This window comes from Trematomus bernacchii, unplaced genomic scaffold, assembly GCF_902827165.1.
Source record: "Trematomus bernacchii unplaced genomic scaffold, fTreBer1.1, whole genome shotgun sequence".
In the NCBI taxonomy this organism is placed as follows: domain Eukaryota; kingdom Metazoa; phylum Chordata; class Actinopteri; order Perciformes; family Nototheniidae; genus Trematomus; species Trematomus bernacchii.
The window spans coordinates 12,054,983-12,075,599 of NW_022987593.1; the positions used below are offsets into that span (position 1 = coordinate 12,054,983).

Genomic DNA, 20,617 nt, shown 5'->3' on the forward strand with positions numbered 1-20,617 from the left:
ATACAAGCTGTTAATAAACTTTTCAATCAATCAATCAATCAATCACACTCCAGTCCAGTTGGTGGCGGTAATGCACCTACAAGTTGGTTTGCCAACCGCCAATAAACACCGAAGAAGAAGAAGAAGAAGTTCCGTAAATTACGAGGTGCAGTGAACGGGACATGAAGATAAACAGACGCACATCATGCAGCAGAAGAAGGTTAGCAACGCTACGGATTATTTAGCTAACGATACATGTATTTAAAGGGGACATTTTCCTCCGTATGCTGCATATTTTCCGTCTCTAAGACTCTAATAATATCCAGGTAAGCGTTTCTGATGTTAATGCCCTTGTCAGCTCACGTTAGCTAAAGTTACACAGCTGTTAAAGTTAGCTAATGCTAATAACCGTTGCTACAACAACGTCTAGGGCGACTAACGGTCAGACATTAACGGCTTCTTGTAACTATGATATTGTGTCAGCAGTAACAGCATTTTATTAAGTGGTCAAATGTCTCCCTGGTGAACTTTGACATTCACATGTTTGTTCTGTGCAGCTAAAGTTAGCCACATCATATTGAACAGAATGTGCAACAGGCCATATCAGTGTGGGCCTCTTGGTACCTGAATGTTACATAACAACAACCAGAGGTGGAAGAAGTACTCAGATCTTGTACTTAAGTACAAGTACAAAAGTGTTAGCATCAAAATATACTTAAAGTTCCAAAAATAAAAGTACTCATTATGCAGATCGGTCCATTTCAGAATAATATATATGATATGTTTTATAATTATTGATCATTAAAGTGTTATCAAAGCTGATAAAGGTGCAGCTAGTTTGAATGACTTTGTATACGGCAGGGTAGCTTGTGAATTTACTCCAAGTGTAACTAAAGTCTTGATTATAATAGTGTAGTAGTATTATATAGTGTTGATTATATTTCACATTATTAATCCAAATTTTCAAAGTAACTAAAGGCATGAAATATATGTAGTCGAGTATTAAAATGAAACCATCAAAATGAAACCATCAAATCAAAGCAACACTCATTTTCACTTCACTCGTTCTTATGCATACTTCTCCCCCTGAAATCCAAACAACAGGAAATGATTCTGGCCATCTGACTGACCTTTGATCTGCTCTCTCGCTCTCTCTTTCTGCCTCTCATGTGTTCAGGCGCTCACTTTGACGAACACACACTCTCAGGATGGTGTCGTACAAGCTGCTGAACCCTGAAGATGTGCAGTTTTCCAGTGCCGTTCTGTCCGAAGAGCCGGTCCGGGAAGAAAATCCAGTGAGTTTATTTCTACTTCTTCCTCTGCCTCACAGTTTTTTAAAGTGCAAATGGTTGGTTCCTTTCTGTGATTTAAATCCTTGCTGCAGAAACGTCCTGCTCTTTCTTCTGGCTGCTAATGTTTTGTGGCATATTTTACATACTACATGCAATGCTCTCATTATTTGAGATAGTTTTATCTTCCTAAACGCTGAATGTCCTTCCCTACTTTCAGCTTCTCAATTGTGAGAATTTGCTGCTTTTCTTTGACCTAAGTGATAGGAACTAAATGTTTGTTGGTTTTGGACTGTTAGCTGAAAAAAACAGGACATTTGAAGACAACAAGCTTGACTTTAAAGGGCCCATGTCATGCTTTTTCGGTCATTACCTGTCCCCTTGTGTGTTATGTAGCTTTTTCTGCATGTAAACGGTCTGCAGAGTCACAAACCCTCAAAGTACACCCTGTAGCGAGTAAAACTCTAACACAGAAAAGACCTGTCTATGCTGCCCCAGAACGCCTCGTTGGAGATTTCTCTTTTTTCATTGTTTACTTCTTGGTTATAGTGACGCATTTCGGGTATAGTGACGTTACGTCCGCGGAGCCGTTACGTTTGGACCAATCCGTGGACCTCCTCACACACACACACACACACACACTCGGCGGGACGTTGCGGTTGCGAGGCTCGCTGCTGCGAGGAGCGGGACACTGTGAGCTGGCTCACTGGTGTGGGGACAGCGAGACACCGCGGAACTCAGCCTGGGCACAAACACAAACTCCCAGCCAGGCTGCGGGTGTGTGTTTCGGGCTGGGTTTCGCTGTGTCTCGCTGTCTCGCAGACGGCCACTGGGCTCACAGGGAGGGGGCGGCAGGCTGTTTAGGACAGAGAGTGAATACACATGCTATACAGAGATGCTGTATGAGAAACCAATGTGAGTTTGGAAAATTGCACAATATAAATCTATTTTAGTAGACTTCAACGATGGAATTATGATCAGTAGAAATGGCCATGACATGGGACCTTTAAAGAAGTTGGACATTGAATTTTTCACAATTATTTTCAATTTGAAGAACAAATAAGTGATTGGTCAAGAAAATAATGAATGATTTATAAAAACAAACCAGAACTCACAGCCATAGTTTGTTTCTGTTATGATTCAAGAAGATGTTTTCCAGTAAATCAATGCAGAGCTGATAAAAGTGTATCCAGGTTCGACCTGTTGTCTTTGAAAATGTTTTTAAGTTGCACTTTAGACTGCTCTAGGATTGTTTTTTCCCGTCTGTAAACGAGAAGAATTTCTGCATAATTTGGGTCTGTGACGCTAAAAATATGTATTTCATAATTAACAAAATAAAAAAACCCTCACTTGTTGGGTATCCAAACTGAAAAGGATCAGCCATTATTATCAGTATACATTTGTTGAATGGTTGCCATTTGGTGCTTTTTCCAGTTTTGATTATTTTATTTCCTTTTTTGTTTTTCCAATATCCCATTTTAGATTGTCCCACATTTTGTTTGTGTTTGTGTTTTGAGTCTATACCACACTGCTGTTGCTGCCTGTTTTATACATATTGAAATACTTCAATACTAAAATATATGTTTGATTCAAGATTCAAAGATTCAAAGGTTTCATTGTCATCTGCACAAAGCTACAGTGTAGAAATGGCAATGAAATTCTTCTGACCCGAGCTCCTCCAACAATGCAACATATATAATAAAATACAAAATAGTGCAAAAAGTCTATACATGTCAATAGAATATGAAATTAAATAATGTAAATGAAGACAAAGTTAAATACGGTTTATTGCGGTGATAACTATTTATATAAATTAGTATATTGCAAGATGACAACAGGAATGTTTGTCGGGGCACTTAACCGAGCTCAGGTATAGGATAGTTACCCTAACCAGAATAGAATCAGATGATTTCCTACAGTGTAAAGTATTTGATTGTGTTCCTCTTGGTTTCTTCTCTGACTGTGCTTCCTGTCTATTTCCCTTGTTGTGTGTTTAGGTGCGTGAGCCAGAGGAAGCGTCGCTGCTCCCTCGGCGCCGTGGCTGCTCCGGCACCACGGCGCTGCTGGTGATCGGCTGCCTGCTGCTGCTGCTCTGTGGAGGCTGGGTGCTGGGCACCATGTTCTGGCTGCACCGTCCCTCCAGCATCCAGCCGCACAGACGTCCGTCACCGGCCTCTGGACACACTCCAGACTCTCGAGTAGAAACGGGAGTAAACGACACTGCAGCAGCCGCTTCCCGCCGCGAGGCCTGCAGCTTAATCCCCGAGGCGTGGAGGTTCGACTGCTACCCAGAGAGAGGGGTGGGTGTGACCCGAGAGCTGTGTGAGGCGAGGAACTGTTGCTTCATCCCAGCATCCTCTCCCTCCTCCTCTGCATCCCGCCCATCAGGGAGGAACGGCATCCCGTGGTGTTTCTATCCCGAGGACTTCCCTTCATACTCGCTTGTGTCGATAAATGACACATCGCTGGGACAAAAAGGGACGCTCGTACGGGAGGTGAAGACCTACTACCCTGCAGACATCCTCACTCTAGAGGTGGAGATACGACACGAGACAGACTCAAGACTACGAGTCAGGGTGAGTGAGGGAGTGAGCATTCAGTCATATTTGTATACGTTACTCAGCATGCACTTGCAGTTTTTGTACAGGAACTTAAAGAGGACATTATCTGTTCATTGTCTGGTTCATATTTGTATTTAGTGTCTCCACTGTGACATGTCTCCATGCTTTAATGTTCAAAAAGCTCTTTATTTCTCTCATACTGCCTGTGCTGCAGCACCTCTTTTCACCCTCTGTCTGAAACCAGAGCCCAGTCTGCTCTGATTGGCTCTGTTGTGATGGGTCAACGGATTAGAGATGTCCCGCCCCTTAGCCTATCACGTGCAATGTGTTGGGAGTGGTATCCAATAAATGTGCGAGTGTTACATAGTGATGTCACTATGTTATGGAAGTAAACAAGGGAGTCCAATGGAGGCGTTTCACGGGAGGGGGGGTAACTTTAGAACATTGAAATCCACAAAAACCTACAGTATGTAACACACAACAGGAAAGGGAAGGTATTGCCTCTTTAAGAGTCATTTCAGGTCATCTGAGAAAGGGCATTTATTGGCCAATGAGATCAATGCCAATCCTTTGATTAAAGCAGGTGGGGATAAAGCTGTCATAAACTGAAATAGGTCAGTTGATATCATTGTTATTACACACCGCCGCAAAACATTATCTGGCCTGTAACTTAATAACCATCTTTATTTTTCTCATGTTTCGCAATCTAGATTACCGACCCGGCTAATTCTCGGTTCGAGGTTCCCATCTCCGTTCCCGATGCCACGAAGAAAGCAGACAGTCCAGAATACATCGTGGAGATTTCCAAGCAGCCGTTTGGTCTCATCGTGAAGAGGAGATCTACTGGAGCAGTGCTGTAAGGCTCAAATAGGAAACGTTAGGATAAGAAAGAAGGATGTTCACAATCTGATATTAGTATGTTGAATACAAGATAAAACACATTTAATTGTAAGAATAATCGAACATTGATTATGGCTGAATGATATAAAGAAAATCATATATCAAAATTGTCCCATCAATATTGATATTTTGACGATATTGTGGGGTTTGATTTGATTTATTTTCCTTTTTTTAATTTTTCGAACGTGTAAAACAATAATACAAAAAAAATAAAAATAATTAAATGAAACATGATAATTATTATACTGTACACACTTAAGCAGTGTCAAATTGATAAACAAAAAATATGATTGACTTACAAATAGTTAATGTAAACTTGGGTTTAACATTGAAGCTTTCACAACATATTTACACAATGAGAATAGTGTTGAAGAATAATTCTCAGTAATGTTTTATTTATATGTGGGCAAATAATACAACACTTATTGCATTCTTATACAGCCTGTAAAGTCAAGAAAAGACATCAGTTAGGACATTTCTACAATATCAGAAAGCTCCGTTAACATGTATCATGATCTCCATAAAATATTGTTATATTGCCCAGCCCTATAGATAATAATAATAATGAACATGATATCACTCTCTCTTCCCTCTGCAGTCTGAACACCACGGTGGCTCCTCTCCTCTTCGCGGATCAGTTCCTCCAGCTCTCCTCCTCCCTTCAGAGTCAGTTCATCTACGGGCTGGGAGAGCATCGATCCTCCTTCCTGCACGACGTGCACTGGAACACTCTCACCATGTGGGCCAGAGACGTGCCCCCCATGGTAGGAGAGGCCTGTTTATTTCACTCTTCTGCTTACAGTTTGAGTTTTTGGGGCTAGAGGGTGCCTTTAATTCAGATGCAGTGTTGAAAGGGGGAGAGAAGGGGATGCAATTGTTAACACATTTTAGACTCACACAGATATTAACATTCAACTAATAGGACTTTTATTAGGTTTTCAACATTATATCAAATCAATAAACTTATAATAATGATAATAATAATCAATTTGATTTATATCACTTTTCAATTGAGTAAACAAAACTCAAAGTGCTACAGAGTAAAATGGTTCAAACCAAACAACAACAAAATATATATATATATATTTAATAAAGTAAACAACAAAATAAAAACAGTGACGTTTAGGCCGTCATGGCAACAAGTGGGGGTTTTAAAGATCTAGGAAAAAGCTATTCAAAAAAGATGTAAAACAAGCCCCCAGGAAGTGCGCTGGACTCTGATGAAAATATTCGTTGTGTCCAAACGGTGGTACTACAACTTCCGTATCAGTCCGTGACGTCACCCGGCCCAGAAAGACTTTTCCCCATTGACTAACATTGGGAAAGAAACGTCTGTAAATCAGCGGATACTTTTTAAAAAACTAAATAAACTACCCAGTATGAACTATTGTATAGCCCATATTAGAATCATTAAGTCCTTAAAGTTGTAAAATGCACTAAAAGCCGAATCTCGATGTATTTTCTGTCTCCATTCATTCTACTGAGCCGAGAGTGGGAGCTCCGGGGGCGGGGCTTAAGGGCTGCATGCTCTGTGAGCGCACATACGGGTTCTTCTGCTCTGACAGCCAGGCATGACGGGTAATCTGTGACGTTTCGCTCTCTCAAAAGTTGGGCCATTTTGTCTTCATGCGCCAATGAGCAGCTCTCATAGGAAAGAACAAGACCCCGCCTCCCATGCTGTATCCAGTTCATATTCTACATCCATGGAGTAAATGGTTCAAACCAAACAACAAAATATATATATATATATTTATAATAAAGTAAACAACAAAATAAAAACAGGGACGTTTAGGCCGTCATGGCAACAAGTGGGGTTTTTAAAGATCTAGTAAAAGGCTATAGATAAGGCCAACATGAACAACATGAAAAACCCTTTAATTTACTGCAACGACATGTCGGGAAACCCCCTCAAGGCGGCCCCATGCATAGCACGCCGTGAAATGCTGCTTCTTATCTTAAAGTGGACCTATCATGCTATATTTGAATAATATAGTGTAGGACCATACCTATATAAGGCATATTTATACTTTTTCTTTTTCAAAATACCAAACAGATCATGCATTTTAGCCATGCCTCATTTTGCTCAATTTACTACAGCGTCTCCAGCGCTTTCGAATGGCAATGGCCGTGGCTGTCTCCTCCTGATAGGTGGAGAGTTGGCCCAATAGCCGTAGCACCACCGTCCTGACGTCAGGACAGTGTTCAAATCTGGATCAGTTTTTATCAGATCCGTTGCAGCCCCTTTTTTAGAGATTTGGGTATGGAGGAAAATAGAGAGGGTTGTGTTTTCTGACACTTGGTGAGTTCCCTGGAACACCGGGGACACATATTCATGTATAAAAGACGTACAAAAGTGCATTTTGCATGATAGGTCCCCTTTAAGTTTCGTTGCCTTGCTCCGCTCCGGGGGGGTGCTGGTTCGAGGGGCCCCCAGTGAATGTTTGCCTAGATTATAATTATATAGAAATAGACATGATACAAAAAGTATGAATGAACCAAAACCTCAACCAAAAAAAAGTAAATAAATAATAAGTTAACTTAAATAAATACATTAAATGAAAAGTAATGCATAATTAATACTTTTTTTAAATAAAAAAATAAAAAGAAGAGGGGTAAAGTGTGAAAAATATCTGTTAAGGAGTTACATTGGGAGTTAAATTGAATCTGTAGTTATATAATATTCAATAATTGTGCTCTTTAATATAGGAACAGACCAACCTGTATGGAGCTCATCCATTTTACCTGGCCATGGAGGAGGGGGGCGACGCACACGGCTTCTTCCTGCTGAACAGCAACGCCATGGGTCAGTCAGGTTTCACTACGTGCACTCACACACACATTAGCAGCTGATTCTTCCAGTGTTGCGACAGCTCATGTGACAGGAAGAAGCAATACAAACAGAAGTCTCTCAGTGTCACAGAAGCACGAGTTTCATTCAATATGAACTGTCCAGTGTGGTGCAAAGAAGTCATTTGGAGGTCAGGCTGTATTTTTAAGATACTAAGCTTACGGAAAGGTGGAATTGATTTGTGAACTAAGTTAAACTTCATTGATTTCATTTTGCCAAAAAAATAGTGTTGAAGATTAGCTTTTAATGCTATATTGCAGATATTTTTTCTTTATCAATTTCCATCTGTTTTCTACTTATGATAACATATCTAAAAAATATAAAATATGTGTATTTACTCATTATTTCCTGTGTCAAATCTTTTATTTATTTGCTTTTTGTTTCATGAATGTGAGTTTCTCCTTGATCCCTTATCGTAGATCATTACGATTTTAATCTCTGTTCCTCAGATGTGGTCCTGCAGCCGGCCCCCGCCATCACCTGGCGCACCATCGGAGGAATCCTTGACTTTTACGTCTTCCTCGGGCCTGATCCTGCTTCAGTGATTGGACAGTATGTGGAAGTCATCGGTCAGTAAGAGTCTTCTTGGATGTAGTATAGTAGTATTCGTTTATTTGTCCCCGAGGGGAAAATGGGTTGCTGCACATCACAAAGGCATTTCAAGAGATAAGACGTACGTCACTGACAACAACATAGACACAGATAAAAACCAACAGACATAGAAAACAACAGATATCGGCAGACATGACTATCTCATTTGCAAATGGGGGGTGGGGGACAGTGCCAGATCAGCAGTGCGTCCTAGCCATCACTGATTCAGGAGTTTGATGGCTTGTGGGACGAAAGACAGCCGAGATCTGTTCTTTTTTAACAGAGGGGCACGATATCTCCGCCCGGATGGCAACAGTTCAAAGTCAGAGGCAAGCGGGTGCCTCAGGTCACTCACAATATTGTGTGCTAATTTTAAAACTCTGTCCTTGTATAAGCATTCTATATTAGCAAATGAGATTCCTGTCAATTTACTGGACAATGTTACGGCCCTCCTGACTGACTTTGTCTGTGCCTCAGTGGCGTTGCCCAACCAGCATATGATGCCGAAGGAGAGCACACTTTCAATAAAAGCATGATAAAACATCTTAACCATTCTGTTGCCGACATTGAAAGACAATCATTTACGTATAAAAACCATTCTTTGTTGAGACTTGGCATTTACTTTACCAAACATCCCATCTGAGCTTGTGGTCAAGCACGACACCAAGATGTTGGTACTCAGTGACACACTGAATGGGCTCGCTATTTAAAAGAGTAGGGTTGGGCGATTGTGCTATTCTAAAAATCAATTTCCATCTCCTTTGTTTTTGAGGTGTTAAGAAGCAGGTTCTCACACCAGTTAATAAAGAAGTCAAGGACAGGTCCATGCTCCTCTTCCTCATCAAATAGGAGGCTGACCAGGGCCGTATCATCTGCATACTTGATCAAGTGCCTGTTGGGAAAAGTGCTAGTGCAGGAGTTGGTGTATGAAATAAATAAAAGAGGGGATAAGTCCCTGGGGTGAGCCTATCCAGGTAGTTATTGTATCAGAAAGTGCCATGCCTATTTTGACCTGCTGAGTTCTACAGCTGAGGAAGTTAACCATCCAGGAGATCAGACCAGGTTCAAGTGAGAATTCTTCAGTTAAAATATTTGCTAAAATACTTGGCTTGATGATGTGGGACTGTTGACAGTAGCTGCATGACTCTAACATGTCCTACAGTGAGTACACATAGTAATTTATCAAGAGACAGACCCAAGGGTACACCGATATGAACAGATTGGCTTGCAATGAAAACGCATTTCTGTAGAGTAGCTGCTGTGCATTTTGTTTGCACGAAGAATATGAACGTGACAGAAAACACTAGATTTGTGATGTCATCTTTTAGTCATTCTTCATTTTGATATTGTTTAATATAAAGTGTTTTGATAAAACGTACGGCAGTTCAATCTAAAGAAATTAGTAAAACACTTTTTTTACTCTTGATGTCCTCACTACTCAATTCAATTCGCTTTATTAGCACGACCATAATTACATACAGTTTACAGGGTTCTTATGGTCATTAAAAACCTGGAAAAGTCATGGATATTCAAAATGCTAATTCCAGGCCCTGGAAAAGTTATGGAAAACAATATTTTTCCCAAAGTTTTGGAAAGTCATGGAAATGTAACTAAAGTTGCATCAAATATAATTTATATTTTATCTAATTGCCGAAATAATAATACTATAATGATAATAAATACTGTATCGTATAGTAATGAAACATAAAATGGCATTTAACTGACGAGGTATTTTGCTGGTGAGAGATTTTAGTTGCTTTAGCGTGTAGAAGCTAGTAAGCCTACTATTTGATTTGTTTTAGATAGGCACAACATGTTTCATATGCAGACCTTATTTTCCTGTTCCATGTTAAAATAAACCATTTTCAGTGGTACCGCAGAGAGTAATTTTTTTGGTCATGGAAAATGAGGTAAAGGTCATGGAAAAGTCATTGAAAATGAAAAAGTGAAAAAGTGTATGAACCCTGAGTATTGCTAAAGCTCTGTATAGTTGCAACATCCATACACAAACACATACATATAAACAAACTGCTGAATTCTGAACATAAGCAAACTACTCTCTCTCTCTCTCTCTCTCTCTCTCTCTCTCTCTCCACCCTCCATGTTTCCTCAGGTTACCCAGCGATGCCCATCTACTGGGCTTTAGGCTACCATCTCTGTCGCTGGGGCTACAACACGAGCGACTCCACCTGGGAGATGGTCAAGAGCCTGAGGAATTATAAAATACCCCAGGTTAGGATTACCCAGAAGTCTGTTTGTGTTTATGTTAGGGCTGTGCAATTAATCGCAAATTACGATTTTGGCCTGCCACAATTACGAAAACAACATAATCGAAAAAAACAATTATTTAGCTTTGCTAGGTTGTGACAGTGCACTGCAACATATTTGATCTCATTTATTTGTATTTATCATCAAAATATTTGTTGATCTTGTTTATTGGTATTTATTATTTTGATATTATTTATTTAAATGTAAATATATATTTATCATTATTTAATCATTTTGTATTGGTTTTTCAGTTGAATTATACGTTCAGGGTAATCAACAGTTAAAAATATACTATTCAAATTATTATTTGTATTTGTTTTAAAGTTCAATAAATGGATGTTTTCAAAGTCAATGAATAATCTTATTTAATAATCGGGATATCAATTATTGACCAAAATAATCGTGATTATGATTTTTGCCATAATCGCACAGCCCTAGTTTATGTCAGTGTTTTCTGTTTGTTCTTCTGTGTAAGTAATTATTCTCGGTGTGGATTTGTTCACAGGACGTCCAGTGGAACGACATCGACTACATGGATCAGTTCATGGACTTCACCTTTGACTCCAAAAAGTTCGGCACACTGCCCGACATGGTGAAAGATTTGCATGTTCATGACCAGCGCTACGTCATGATTCTGGTACACATGAGTTTGTATTTGCTTTTCAGTCTGTGTACTTTGTCTGTTGTGGTGTATTTGTTTAACAGCTGTGCCCCCCCCCCCCTGCAGGACCCCGGGATCAGCAGCTCTCAGCCTGAGGGATCCTACTGGCCGTACGACGAGGGGCTGAAGAGAGACGTGTTTATTAAAGACGCCGAAGGAAAGACACTCATCGGGAAGGTGAGACACTGTAATAATGTTTCACCAATAACATCCCATGACACAATTACTACTCTCGCCTCTCAAGGTTCCCATGGGTTCTCAAATTCATTGACTTTTTATGAATTTGAGGAGAAAAAATCAAGACCTTGAATGTTTATTTCTTTGATTTAATATAAGAATAAAAGTGACTTGTTACTGTAAGAGCAATAAGACCTTAGTGAGTTCAGAGAATACTTTTCCAATACACCTTAAACAAGCAGAAACGCGTGTAGAAAAGTGATTTTATTCTACTCTGTCTGCAGTCTTTCATCCAACGCCATTATGTTTTAACTACAGAAGGCTAAATGTGAATTGTTACTAACAAGCTAAAACAAAAAGGTGTCTGTTTTTTAATTTCACTTTTTATATGTCTTACACTTTGTCACTTTGGACCCTTGCATTTGAGGAAATTGGGCTTTCAAGGTCTTTGAAAAGTCCTTGAACTGGAAGGTGTGAGACTGAGTATATTAGAAATAAGACCTTCCCTCTCTTGCTCCAGGTGTGGCCGGGTCTCACAGCTTATCCTGATTTCTCCAATGAAGTGACTCATGAATGGTGGTACGAAAACCTTCTGAGGTTCCATGAGAAGGTGCCATTTGATGGGTTATGGATTGTAAGTACTGAAATATGAGCCACTATTTAAAAAATGACTCTCTGATCTTCATTATATCTTCTCTTTGACCTCTGTCTCATCCGTGTTTAGGACATGAATGAGCCGTCAAATTTCCTGGATGGATCTACTAATGGATGTCCGTCAAACAGTCTGGAAAACCCTCCTTACACACCTGGTGGGATCTCAAGCACAAACCTGACATATACAACATTACAGAGTACATATAATGGCCAAATAAAAAATGGTATTTGTCTTATTTGTAGGTATACTAGGAGGTTTGCTCCGAGCCAAAACTTTGTGTGCCACTGCCCAGCAGAAGCAGTCCATTCACTACAATATGCACAGCCTCTATGGACTCATGGAAGCTAAGGCGTCTTCAAGGTAAAGACCCATAACACACACAAATACAACATCTTGAACATCATTTATGTACATCTTCTTATTGTTTTTTCATGTTTTGTGTCCTCTTGTCCAGCGCCATGAAGCGGATCGTGGCGAAGAGACCGTTTGTGATCTCCCGCTCCACCTTCCCCTCTCAGGGCATGTACTCCGGTCACTGGCTGGGAGACAACAGGAGCCAGTGGAAAGACATGTACACTTCTATAGCAGGTTAGACACATGCATTAAACATTTCTACAGCTAAATAAATTAGATGTTATTACATGTTACTTGTTAGACGCTTTTATCCAAAGCGACTTTCATACTCAGTACTGTGGGCAATCCCCACAGGAGCAATTTGGGGTGAAGTGTCTTGCCCAGGGACACAACGACATGCTGACTGCAGTGGGGTTTGAACCTGTGACCCCCTGATCCGAACACCAACGCACTAGTCCACTGCGCCACACACCTCCCCTATAAATCAAGTTTTGTATGGGAATCTATACAATTAGAAGTTTGGTGGTATAGAAAAAACATATTGTATTGTCAATTGGCAGACGAGAGGTGATTATTAAAGCATTTAAAAATATAAACACACACATATAATTGTTTATTCTGCATTAATCTGATATTAACATTTGGTTTTTCCAACCTTCATCTAGGAAATATTAGTTTTGTTTGATCGAAATAGACAAAAGGGTTACTTCATTATATAAAAAGGGCTGTTTGTTCACAGTATACATATATTCAGACTTTTTACAATTTTTCAGAAATTGGGTAGATTCGATTAGATAAACATTCTTCCAAATAACGCACATGTCTCATGGGAGGTATGTGGTGCAGTGGATTAGTGCGTTGGTGTTGGGATCAGGGGAGTACATGGTTCAAACCCCACTGCAGTCAGCATGTCGTTGTGTCCCTGAAGACACTTCACCCCAAATTGCTCCTGTGGGGATTGTCCACAGTATTGAGTATGTTAGTCGCTTTGGATAAAAGCATCTAACAAGTGACATGTGATGTAATGTCTCTGAAGGTGTGTGATTTCTTTACTAAGACGTAAGCAAAAGTGACCAAAAATAATGAAAAGCAATTTAAAGTGATAGCCTAATCATTGTCATATTGTGCATCCAATGCAAACTAGTCAGCCATTTTGAATATATTTATACAATTTATGTTACATATGTTGTGGTATAACTACCCATTTCAAGATTTATTCTAAAAAAACATATGATTTCAAATGTTTCATTGCACACTACTTTACGCTTATTCTGTAAACTACAGGACCGTTATGAGGAAGAGTAACCCCACCACCATGTTTCTTTAAGCATGGTTAAATGTGTCTCTGTCATGTTGGTGCCTGTTTTGAGTTGTCCACCTCTCTGTGTTTTCTCCCTCAGGTATGTTGACCTTTAACCTCCTGGGCATCCCTCTGGTCGGGGCAGATATCTGTGGCTTCAGCGAGGAGCCGCAGGAGGAGCTGTGTGTGCGCTGGACGCAGCTGGGAGCTTTCTACCCCTTCACACGCAACCACAACGCCATCGACATGCAGGTCAGACGATAACCACAAAGCACAAAAGCTGTTCTGTCCTTCAGTTCTTTATAGAAATGTCCTGTAACACATGTCTTTGTTTTCTCTTCAGCCTCAGGACCCCACAGCGTTCAGCCCTCTGGCTCGGACAGCGATAGAAGCAGCTCTGCTGCTGCGATACTCTCTCTTCCCCGTCCTCTACACACTCTTCCATCACGCACATGTTCACGACACCTGTCGCACGGCCGCTCATGTTTGAGGTACGTATCAGAACTTGCTTATTAGGAACAAAACGTGGATGTATGTACCATGTTGTGATATATAAAAGTGAACCGCAATCTCAACTGCTCCTTTGAGGTGAGAGGGCAATTAAAGTGTCATACATTATACAATGATGGCTTATTAAAGCACAGCCAAGAATAAATATGCAATACTCTAATTTGGAGATTAGTTTTGGATGCAGCATGATAGCCAACATCAGCATGATTGGATATTGGTAAAAGAGTTTTAACGCAAGCTTCTAGCAGTAATGAAACCGTTTCTGGAATCTTTTTGTTCTCAACATAGAAACATGGTATTTAATGAAAGTTCAAAAGTATTGTATTTGATATTCTGGCTGGATTAGGATGTTTTTGCCTCACTGTTTGTTTCCTGTATGCACTCCAAAGGTTTCCAAAAGATGTGAAAACCTACGGGATCGACAAACAGTTCCTGTGGGGGAAGAAGTTTGTTGGTGACCACCAGTGGCTGGATCCTGAAGTGGACTATGTGGACGGATACTTCCCAGAGGGTCTGTGGTATGACTACTACACGGTAAGACACGCACAGAGTGCACGGTGTAGTATGATACAGGAACGACACGTGTAAACATTCCTCTTCTGTCCACATGTGACCCTCCTCAGGGCGACTCTCTGCACAGTCAGGGGGAAGACCTTCGACTGCACGCTCCTCTGGATAAGATCAACCTGCATCGCGTGAGGGCTCCATTACTCAACACAGGTAGAGAAGATTTGTGGTTCAAATTACACTGGAGGTTCTTTTTTATATTAAATGTCCTCACTTAAAGGTCCCTCTAGAGCAGGGGTGTCAAACTCAAATACACAGTGGGCCAAAATAAAAAAATGGGTACTAGTCGAGGGCCGGACTGGTTCAATGTTTATTGCAAAACTTATTGAAATGAACTTATTGCACATATTAAACCTGGAACTAACAAAGCTTAAATGATTGCCTATAAAAACAACATTAAACATTAAATAATCAGTTGCATTCATTTCTTATGGCTCTATCTGCAGCTTTTCCTCAGTCATTTCTTATGATTACATTTCTCCACAGGCCAACAACAGCTTCAAAAAAACTATTTCCCTCAAAGAAAACCCAAACATGCCCTGTTGTCTCAAGAAACAAAGTGTAAAAGGAAACATCCATTGAAACTCAGTTTGCTCTGTGATGCTAGTTCAAGCCAGATACTTGGCATCTCATCTTGGGTGCAAGTTCATCAATGTTTGGGGTCAGGCTCTGAGCTGAGGAGATCCTCAGGATTGAGTGAAGGTGTGCGTGCAATATACCGGCGGGCCAGATCTAATAGGAATTAGAAATGATCCTGCGGGCCGAAATTAAATCCACCAAGGGCCTGATTTGGCCCCCGGGCCTTGAGTTTGACACATGTGCTCTACAGTGTACAATGTCAGACAAAGTCGATCACTTCCTTTGGAGATTTTCAATGCATAGAGTTGCCTGCATAATGGCCATATATTAGATTTTTCAGCATTTAAATTATTTATATGTGCAAATATCGTATACAATGCCATAAATAATAAGTGAGATGAAGAAAAGAAAAAAAACGATGGCATGTTAAAGGAACCCACCTAACATTCAAATTAAGATGGCTGAATATGCTTGCAACCAATTTAAAAAACAGATATAAATGTTGTTCAGATATCTAAATGCAAAGAAAATATTAAATGTTCCACTCGAGATCTGGAAGAAACAGAAAATCCTCTACCAGGAAAATAAAGGCTGGCATCCAATGGGTGTGAACAAAGATATATTATAATATATCTATTTTTCTGTAGATATTCAAACAAAAACAATTTTGCAGTAATTTAATATCTACGTTAAATCATTAATATTATCAAGCATCTGTTTTTTAGTGTCTCTAACGAACGCACACTATACAATCATTCATTTCCCATGTATTTATCTTCCACCTTGTGTGATCAGGCGCCCAACCTGACGCTGTGGGTGAGCAGCGGGCAGCCGCTCCACCTGGTGACGGCGCTCTCTGAGGGCGGAGCGGCCAGCGGGGATCTGTTCTGGGACGACGGAGAGACCATCGACACCTTCGAGAACAACCTGTACTCCTACATCCTGTTCAGCGTCGCTCAGGTGATCACACACAACTAGATCTGCCTTAGAATGAGAAATGATAAGAGTGGAGAGAGTGAACCAAAACAATAACGTTGTGGGAAGCTAGCATGCTCCATTGAACTCGGGTAAACAACTCTTAGTGGGTTAATCACTATGAAATGAAATACAATTTTAAGACCTTGACTACACTGGACTTCTTAATAAGGGAGCAAGTGTATGTGGTTCATCTAAAATTCATCCGTCTATTTTATAGAACGTGATGACGTCACAGGTTCTGCATAGCAACGTCGAGGCAACCTACATCACCGTGGAGACGGCCTCCTTCTACGGTGTGAAGCAGAAACCGAGCAGAGTGATGGTGAACTCCCAAGATGCAACGTTCACCTACAGAGACAAGCAGGTGAGGAGCGCAGGGTTGGAAACTATCATTGCTGGGTCTTTTGAGCTTAAAGAGGACAGTTGTGATTTTATAAAGTGGGGTTATATGAGGTGCTTATAGTCAAGCGTATTAGCAAGAACACTTCAACAACATTCAATAAGTGTTATCAACCACGAGGACACAAATTCAGAACAGAGAAAGTGCATTAGCTTTAAATAAGCCAAACCATTTGAAGTGCGACTTTACTTTTAAATGATGATTTAATGTAAGGAGATTTAATATGGCACACCGAAGTACTAACACAGAAGCTGAGCAATGTACTGCCACGGATGAGGGCTTAAAAAAAATCAATATCAGTTTTAAATGTATGCTATATTTTCATTGCTTTACCCTGGTGCCAAACTTACCTTTCTTAAGCCGTTATATCTATCTATGTTCTCTTCAGACTCCTTTGACAAAAAGCTATAATTGAACCTAACAGGAAAAGGGGGTTGCTGGTAAAACGCCGCCTTGACTGGTTAGTTTGTTTTGGGCATTGTGTGACTTTTGGTGAATCCAAACACAATAACATAAAACGAACCGATCATGGCAGCGTTTGACCAGAAACTCCTACTCCTACACGTTTTGCGTGGTAAAAATACAGTTTTTGTCAATTAAAGGTAGGGTAGGTAAGTTTGAGAAACCGGCTCGAGATCGCTAGAATTTGAAAATACACAACCGGAGAAAATCTGCCACTTCCTTACAGAGCCCCTCCTCCAACACACACGAACGCGCACATGACCAATGAGGGCACGAGATAAGTTTGTGCACAGATGGAAGGCTGACAGGCAGGTAGGCCATCCAGTTATTTTAGCCGGGCCGGCTAAAATGATTGGTCGTACTTTTTACAGTATTACGGCTTCCACAGATGACATTTTTTTATGGATTTTTGGTCAAAGCACTTAAGATATTCATTGCTATCGGGATGTTAAGAGCATTCCATGGAATATAACAAAAAGTGTATCTCAAGCCGGTTTCTCAAACTTACCTACCCTACCTTTAAGTGCAGCACTTGTGTACATGTACCAAGTTATTTTCAACCACACTTTGAATACAAAGTGCAGAGTGCACATAGATACAGTAAATGAGTCTCAGCTAATTGTTGTGTAATAGTGAGGTTATCATGTTGTCATGCAGCAGGCTCTGTTATATCAGGAAGAAGCTCTTCATGCTGACTTGTTGTGTTTTCTCTCTGCAGGTGTTAACAGTTGCAGATCTCGGTCTCAACCTCAGTCAGAACTTCACCATCAGCTGGATGTTTTGAATCAGATGTTTATATTTAATCGTTGTTTTTATTTGCTGTTAAAGTCTCAAGCTGGTACTCTGTACAGTCTTTTATGTTTTAGGGAAGTGATGATGTTTAGCTCTGTACTCCAGGACAGTGGAGGTTAAAGGTAAGGCACGTTTATTTTCAAAGGCACATTTCAGCAATAAGGCAATGAAAAAATGCTTTAGATTAACCATAACAAGCAGTGAGATGAAGTGCAAGACAATCCCATTATAAAATGACATTCAATTGGAATTAAAAACCTTATATAAAAGTACAATAAAACAAGTCAACCAATAAAAGGGATGATAACTGGTTAACATTTTAATTATCATATTTGTTTTGGGTGAAAAGACTCACGGACCTTTTCTTTCTTCCCTTGAGACGTCCATTTTAAACTGTCCATCTGATTTGGTTGCAAACACACTGAAATGAAAGATCAGATTCATCACTTTAACCTCTGAGTCATTGTTTCATGCCATAATGTGCCGGAGACAAAACAAGCTGTCTGTGTGTCAGAACATACGAACAGATACTCTGGAGTGAGTCAGGTCAAGTTTGTGTTAATCATATTTATGCTACGTGCTACGTTTAAAAAAAACAACACACACACACACAAAGGCTGTTGAAACGACAACATGCAGCCATTGACCTGCAGTAGTCTGGACACTGCTTTAAATATCTAATGTATTGCCTGTAAACACGCCGCTGAACTATCCTCTGATTCAAACCAAAAGCTTGTTTTTTATTTCCTTTTTTTAAATTCTCATCAGCAGAAGGATTATGTGCAATAACGAGAAAGAGAGGATGATGTACCTTTCTAGAATTGGAGTCTGAATATATTTCATGATGTGATTGAATGCGTCTTTACAGCTTATTGTTGCACTGATTAATTCTGCAGTGTTGTAAAGGTAGATGCAGGTGCCTTATGATTCCTGTGTGTGTGTGTGTGAGCCTCTCTGGGTTTTAAAACGCTGCTGGCTGATAGTACTTCTGCCATGCATGAGGATTACTTTCATGCATTATTGCAGAATACTACAACAGCCATTCATGTTCTGCGTCATGTTACTGTGAGCTTTCGCTGATACATTTCTGTTTTTACAATCTTTAAGCTTAACTTTGACCGTAATGCTGTGAAAATCTGATTTGAATTTATGGTCACAGAACATGGCTGAGAAGAGCTTGCACCTTTTCAAAGCAGATCGTCAATGCATGTGTGCTTTAAAAAACAAAACAAATATTTCTACGCATGTAAAATACGTTGCAAAGTTTATTTTACTCTGTTGTGTCAAGGTAACTGTTATTGTGCCTGAAAAAAAATGCAGTATTTTTCATTAATTGTTGTGTTTATTTTTGTGTAGCTGCTTTTTATGAACAAAATAAAAACTATTCGAGCTCTAACGGATCTGTGTTTTCTGTTTTTTGTGAAGATGAAGTAGTAGTATTCGTGTATTTGTCCCCGAGGGGAAAATGGGTTGCAGCACGTCACAGAGGCATTTAAAAAAATAAGACCTATGTCACTGACAACAACATGGACACAGATAAAAACGAACAGACATAGAAAACAGATTATCACTGAAGATAATCTAGATCCCATTATACTGTCATAATGAAGACTAAAGGCATCGTGAACTCACAGTTTCTTGTCAGTGTTTTCAAATAGAAAACGTACGCATAATATTTACCCTGATTTAATTTAAATACATTTATTTTTATTTTGCCTGCATTTGGATTTGCACCTTGAGGTGCTGCAGCCACTAGAGGACACACTTTCTCACAAAGAGGGACTTTTACACTCAATTCTAATCCGTTTTAATTGCTTAAAGAAGCAGATTTGAAGTCTCCTCCAAGCAATGCACAATAGAATATATAAAGAATAAATGAAAAATATTGACATGTTGGTTGTATACATAAAGAACGTTTCAAATGTATTTAGTATTGTATGAACATGTTTTAATTGGGGGGTGGGCGTCACATCGTCTAGGGGGGTCCGGGGGAAAGATTTTTTTGAACAATTTACAGTAAAATGCTTCAATCTGGTGCACTTTGAGCAGAATTACTAGAGACTAGATCTAGGGGGTACAACTCTAAAACACCCATATGAAAAAGATCGGTTTACATTTTAATAATCAAATAAGTATGTGAACATAACCAATAACCTACCATAGCCAATACAAATGAATGTAACGTATTTTATTTTTGTTGTTCATTCATATCTTATTTTACCTAGTTAACATTTATTTATTCATAAAACATTTTTTATATCTCCAGTTTTAAACGATATTTTTGGTTACTGTCCTATAGTATACATAGGGGTGCTAGTGAATTGTCCGACCGGCCCACTTCGGTACCGGCCCACCGGGAAAACTCCCGGTATTCCCAATGGCCAGTTCGCCCCTGCCGGGGTGCAAAGGGTGTTTACTTTATTCAATTATTAATGTAAATGTATTACATCAAGGGCAGACAATTAGAACATTTGAATATTTTCTTTATTATTATTTTCCTCCCAGCGCAGCGCCCCTCCAGATCTGGCGCCCTAGGCGACCACCTAGTTCGCCAGTGCCAAGGGCCGGCCCTGCCAAGAGTAAGAGGTTAAACTACAAACTGCTTTACTGTAATGTTGAACTATATATTATTTGACCGTCTTATCTTTTAATACCCATTGTTAGAGGGGATTACAACCTTTGCATAAGGAGTTGCAAGGTTAATTTTGACCTTATCTATTTTACAACAGTTACTAAGGTTGAAAGC

The 20,617-nt window shown here is 39.9% G+C and overlaps 1 protein-coding gene across 1 annotated transcript; it reads left to right on the forward strand.

Moving 5' to 3' along the window:
* Window positions 1–157: 157 nt before the first annotated feature.
* si:ch73-12o23.1 (lysosomal alpha-glucosidase) lies at window positions 158–19,267 on the forward strand. The gene is given in 22 exon segments (XM_034130178.1): window positions 158–305; window positions 1,157–1,274; window positions 3,266–3,844; window positions 4,540–4,685; window positions 5,328–5,493; window positions 7,436–7,532; window positions 8,027–8,146; window positions 10,282–10,400; window positions 10,942–11,073; window positions 11,164–11,274; window positions 11,795–11,908; window positions 11,999–12,083; window positions 12,172–12,289; window positions 12,384–12,517; window positions 13,684–13,835; window positions 13,927–14,045; window positions 14,047–14,073; window positions 14,483–14,627; window positions 14,717–14,811; window positions 16,031–16,199; window positions 16,435–16,581; window positions 17,798–19,267. Coding segments are annotated over 21 exon segments (2,928 nt in total). The 5' UTR covers window positions 158–305; window positions 1,157–1,187; the 3' UTR covers window positions 17,864–19,267.
* Window positions 19,268–20,617: the final 1,350 nt, after the last annotated feature.